The 5754-nt window shown below is 45.8% G+C and overlaps 1 protein-coding gene across 1 annotated transcript in view; it reads left to right on the top strand.

Annotated features, from left to right (window-relative positions):
- MUC21 (mucin 21, cell surface associated) overlaps positions 1–3323 on the top strand; it is a 4570-nt gene extending 1247 nt beyond the window's left edge. Inside the window, exons 2-4 of the mRNA XM_012734585.1 lie at positions 1313–1452; positions 1784–1850; positions 3292–3323. Coding sequence (XP_012590039.1) covers positions 1313–1452; positions 1784–1850; positions 3292–3323 — 239 coding nt within the window. The remainder of the gene's footprint in view (positions 1–1312; positions 1453–1783; positions 1851–3291) is intronic.
- The last annotated feature ends 2431 nt before the right edge of the window (positions 3324–5754 follow it).

Below are 5754 nucleotides of genomic sequence, written 5' to 3'. Positions count from 1 at the left end.
ACTGGACTCGGCCCAACCTCCAGTGGGGCCACAACTCCATCCAGCCCTGGATCCGGCCCAACCTCCAGTGGGGCCACAACTCCATCCAGCACTGGGTCTGGCCCAACCTCCAGTGGGACCAGCATGTCCATTAGCACTGAATCCGGCCCAACCTCCAGTGGGGCCATCACTCCCTCCAGCACTGGATCCATCCCAAACTCTAGTGAGGCCACCACTCCATCCAGCACTGGGTCCGGCCAAACCTCCAGTGAGGCCATCATGTCCATCAGCACTGAATCTGGCCCAGCCCCCAGTGGAGTCACCACTCCATCCAGCACTGGGTCTGGCCCAACCTCCAGTGGAGCCATTACTCCATCCAGCACTGGATCTGGCCCAACCTTCAGTAGGGCCAGCACACTGGTCAACACTGAATCCATCCCAACTTCTAGTGGGGCCAGCACACACAGCAGCACTGGGTATGACCCAACTTCCAGTGGGTCTGTCACTCCATCCAGCACTGGATCTGGTCCTTTATCCAGCCCAACTTCTAGTTGGTCCAATATACCAGTCAGCACTGCATCCAGCACAACTTCCATTGGGGCCAGCATATCATTCAACACTGTGTCTGGTGTAACCTCCAGTGAGGCCAGTACATTGGTCATCATTGCATCTGGCCCTACTTCCAATGGCACCAGTACAACTGTCAGCGTTGGGTATGGCACAACGCCCAGTGGGGCCAGCACACCTCCTGATGCTGTATCCAGTACAACTTCCAGTGGATTGAGCACAGCTGCTATCACTGGCTCCAGTGCAACACCCAGTTGGATCAGCACTCATGTCAGTAGTGGATCAAGCACAGCCTCCAGTATGACTAGAACCCCTGTTAGCACTGGATCCAGCCCAACATCCAGTTGGACCAGTGCAGACTCCAATATTAGTTCTCTTGTGACCTTTGGAGGAACCAACATACCTGTCAACACTGGGGCCACTATCACCTCTGGTAGAACCATTATAGCCTCCAGTACTGACCACAGCGTGACTGCTAAGAGCACCAGCACCAGTGCAGTCTCTCACACTGGATCCAGCATGACTTCCAGAGGAACCAGCACAAGGGTTAGCACTGAATCTGGGGCAATCTCCAGTGGGACCAGTGCAGCCTCCAGTGGGATGAGCACACCTGTCAGCAGTGGATCCAGTGCCCTCTCTATAGGGACTACCCTACCTGCCCACCCTGGAACTGGCATGACCCCCGGTGGGTCTCGCCCAGTTGCCAGCATGGGATCCCCCACAAGCACACATGGCTCTGTGATCCCCTCCACTGGGATGTCCACAGCTTCCAGGAGTACTGGCACAAGTACTCTGGTGAATGAACCGAAGCCTGCTGGGTCCCTGATGCCATGGGAGATCTTTCTCATCACTCTGGTGTCTGTTGTAGCGATTGTGGTATTCTTTGCTGGGATGTTCTTTGGTGTGGTGAGTACCTCATATGTGGGAAAGGGCCTGGGAAAGGAACAGCAGGAATATAAGGGTAGGAATACCCTTATAGGGGCGTCAAGTTAGGGTGGGAAGGGAGGGTCAGGAGAGGTTTACTAAAGAGAAATCATAAGTTCAAACCATGAGAGACAATTAGTGTGCAAAGAAACTATTGGCTTATGGGATATGGTAGGCAAAATAGGAATAGAGACTACTTCAGAGTACTAGATGAGAGATGATCTGAAGGGGGAGAAGATTCCAGAAAGAGTTCTTGGAGAAGACTTGGGCAAAGGGGCTACAATTCTAAAATTATTCATCCTTCTTTTCCTAGAGAAAATCCTTGGCCCGGAGGAATGTTTTTAACACAGCTGTCTACCGTCCCCATGGGCCCAGCCTTGGCGAGACTCACAGAGTCTACCACAGGCCCCGATGGAGTCCTGGAAGGCTCTGGATGAGATCAGTATCCCTAAGAGCCATGGAGATGAGAGGGAAAAACTACCAACCCTGAGTGACACTGAATTGAGATTACCACATTCCTCATGGGGAAGGTGACAAAAAGGCCAGAGACCTGAGCATTCTCTCATTCACCTGTGGAACCCTCTCCCAGCTTGCGTTGGTCTCTCACAGCCTTGGGAAGCCCCTTCCTCCCTCTTGCTTTTACCAGACACTGGAAAGAGGATTCAATTGGTCATTTAGTTAAAAAATAAACAAATCCAAAATATATGAGCATTAACGTGTGTGTATGACACAAGCTATGCAACGTCTATTGACTGACAGATTCTGGATAGATTGGGAAAAGCTCTGAAAAATCAGAATTTCCACTGCTAACTTATGTTATGACCTCCCTTTTTTGTATAATCATAATATCAAAGTATTCTGAGCAACATTCAGTTTACAACTGGATTGTCTTAGCCTCACAAGGCAGCTGCCTGGTTCAGGAAAGCTGCCCCAGAGCGAGAAATCCCTTTTTCTCCTGAGACAAGAGGCAAGCCCCAGGAGAGATAAGACCCCAGGGCATAAAAACTCCTGGGAAGCCTCCATGGTTTCTTTGAATAAAAAGCAAACCTCAGATAAGACTCCCAGGGCATAAGGACTCATGGACAAATTTTTTTTTTAAAGATTTATTTATTTGTACATACAGAACTGGGGTACAGGCCAGAGGCTCAGGGGCGATGAGAGGCTTCACCAGAGACAGAGAGGGGAGCAGAACAGGCAGATCCACGAAGTACACTGCTGAGGGGAGCAGCGGGTGGGTCAGGAGAGGTCTACCGCACCATGTGGTCACCTGCAGGGCAGGTGGGAATCGAACTCATGCAGAAGTGGCTTTAGCTTCTCAGTGCAGTGCTTTAACCCACTGCGCCACCAGGGAGGGCCGTCATGGACAAATTTTAACCTTGACTACACAGGTGTTGTTTGATACACAACTGTATGACTTTTTCTTAATTTACTCCTTTTTAAAACAAGTACTGGATGCTCTCTGCTGGCCTTGGATTAGCCATTAGCTTTTCTTTGGACAATCACTGATAACACTGCTAACACAATTTATTACCACTCCAAGACCCCTAATAACCTTTTACTAATGAGCTCATCCCTTCCCAGACCCCTCTTCCTTTGAGTGATAACCAAACAGCTGTCACATGATAACTATCACGAAAATGTATAATCTAGTGTACCATAGTATGTTAAGAGAGGAATGCTTTGTTCCCCTTATCCTTGAGAACGTGTTATGGTGACCTCTACACAGTATAAATAAAGACTTGCTGAGGGAATGGCAGGAAGACTTACACCCGACCTTGACTCCTGTGTCTTCCTCGCTCCCGCTCCTCTCTCACCTTTCAGAATCTCCGCTCACCGACACCTTTCCACCTTAGGCCCTGCCTGTCTTGCTTCTGGACACCTCGATAGTTGGAGCTGGTCTCCAACATAAGTGGGTATATTCAATGTTGAGTTATATTCAAACTTACATAAGAGAACACCCATGCCAGAATCCATTTGACATTCAAATCTCCACAGTAATATCCCAGGACCTAATTCACATCTCTGCATTTTCTAAACTGTCTTGCCCCAAGCAGGACCTCTGTTTTCCACAAAACTCTCTAAGGTTGATGGGTAAATTGAATTTGGAGAGATGACAAGGGTGGGTAGCTGCCAGAATTCTGCAGGCTCACTCATGAGGCCAGTGGACCAAGCGACGGGGAGGTGGTGTGTGAGGCAGGCACGTTCACTCCTATTTAGTTTCCTTTGCTCCACACCTGGGCTAAGCATCAAAATGAAGGTGCCAGTTAATACTTTTTCTTCCTCAGAGTTCTCTGTTTAGAAGCAGAGAGAAAATGCTTCCTGTTCTAACAAAGCAAAGCCTGTTGGCTTGCAAAGGTCCAATATTTCAAGAGGCTCATGGTGGAGACATCTGGGGCGAAGCCTGAGATTCTGATAAATCCGCTCCCCCGCCTCAAGTGCTGCACTGGGGTGATGACTACCCAGCCCTGTAGGTACTGGACGACAGAGGAGAGCTGCTTTGGAAGGCTGCGTTGCTCCAGGTCAACAAAGCAGTGGCAGAAAAAGAAAATAAATCAGAGCAGATAAATTAAATGGAGACCAAGAAGTTAACAGGAAAGATCAACAGAACTAATGGTTGATTCTGAGAAAAGATAAACAAAATCGACAATTCTTTAGCCAGACTAAGAAAACAAAAGAACCCAAATGAAATAAAAAATGAAAGAGATGTTACAACTGATTCTGCAGAAATACAAAGGATCCTAAGAGACTACAATGAAAAGTTATACTCCATCACATTTGACAACTTAGAAGAAATGGATAAATTCCTAGAAATATGTAATATACCAAGACTGCATCATGATGAAATAGAAAATATGAACATATGACTAAATCAATAATCAAAAACTTCTCCCCAAACAAAATCTAGGACCAGGTGGCTTCTCTGGTGAATTTTATCAAATGTTCAAAGAATTAATACCAATCCTTGTCAAACTCCTCCAAAAATAGAGGAGAGGAGGGGATGCTTTCAACTCATTTTATGAGATCAATGTTAATCTGATTCAAAAATCAAACAAAAGCGTCACAAGAGAAGAAAATTACAGGCTAATCCTTGGTGAAACTAACTGCAAAAGTCAACTTGTGGTCAGGAAATGGAATTCAATAATGCAGTGAGAGAATCATAAACCATAATCCAGCGGGATTTATTCGAGGGATGCAATGATAATTCAACAGCTACATGAAAAGGTATTGAACTTATTAGTTATTAGGGCATTGCAAATCCAAATCTCAATGAAATAGCACCTCACACTTGTTAGGATGGTTATTATAAAAGAAAGAAAGAAAGAATGTTGGCCAGGATGTGGTGAAAAGGGAAACCTTATACCCTATTAGATGGGAAGGTTAATTGATATAATTATGGAGGTTCTACCATGTGATCCAGCAATTCCACTTCTGGGTATTTATCTAAAGAATATAAAAACATGAACTAGAAAAGATTTGTACCCATGTTTATTGGTGCATTATTTACTATAGCCAAGATAAGAAAACAACCGAGTTGTTTCAGTGGATAGATGAGGAAATTAATAACACTGTATTGCATGTTCAAAAGTTCTCATCACAAGAAAAAGATTTTGTGACTATGTATGATACTTTACTGTGGTGATCATTTCATGATGTATACAAATATCGAATCATTATATGATAATGAATGACTCAGATCAAAGGTTTAGAATAGATGAGGAAAGAGAGTCACTACAGGGAAAGGGATTGTGAGGAGAGGTTGTTAGTGCTTATGACCTCATCTGAAACATCATTATGGGATTATATCTCTAATCTGAAAGAGATCTTTAGATTCCTTTCCCTAGGAAGTTTCCAGAATCTGCCTGTCGCCAGCTTTTGTGCCTCTCAGCCCTCTCAGTCACGCGGGGCTCGAAATAGTCAATAACCAGGGACACAGCAGAGGGCTGATTTTTACACTTCCATCTTTGTCCAGCCACTGCTTGTCAGGGTGCCATGAGAGACGGCACCACCCCTCAGGGTGCTGCGCCTGGTGGCTTCACCCCGAAAGGTGCCGCTGCCGGTGCAGACTGGGTGTATTATGGAGTCATAACTACTAGCCCACCGTGCTGATTAAAATAATTACTTCAGATTTACAAATGTTTAATGGGTTGTAGCAATTAAAACAGAATTTGTCGTTTTACCCAGTGAATCCACTCCTATCTACCTAAAGGGCACAAAACACTATTTCAAAGGGAAAGCTGCACCCCTGTTTACTGCAGCATTGGTTACCATAGCTGAACTATGGAA

The sequence above is a fragment of the Condylura cristata genome, unplaced genomic scaffold (assembly GCF_000260355.1).
Source record: "Condylura cristata isolate star-nosed mole 26May11 unplaced genomic scaffold, ConCri1.0 scaffold00061, whole genome shotgun sequence".
Lineage (NCBI taxonomy): Eukaryota > Metazoa > Chordata > Mammalia > Eulipotyphla > Talpidae > Condylura > Condylura cristata.
This window is presented reverse-complemented; position numbering and strand designations above follow the sequence as displayed.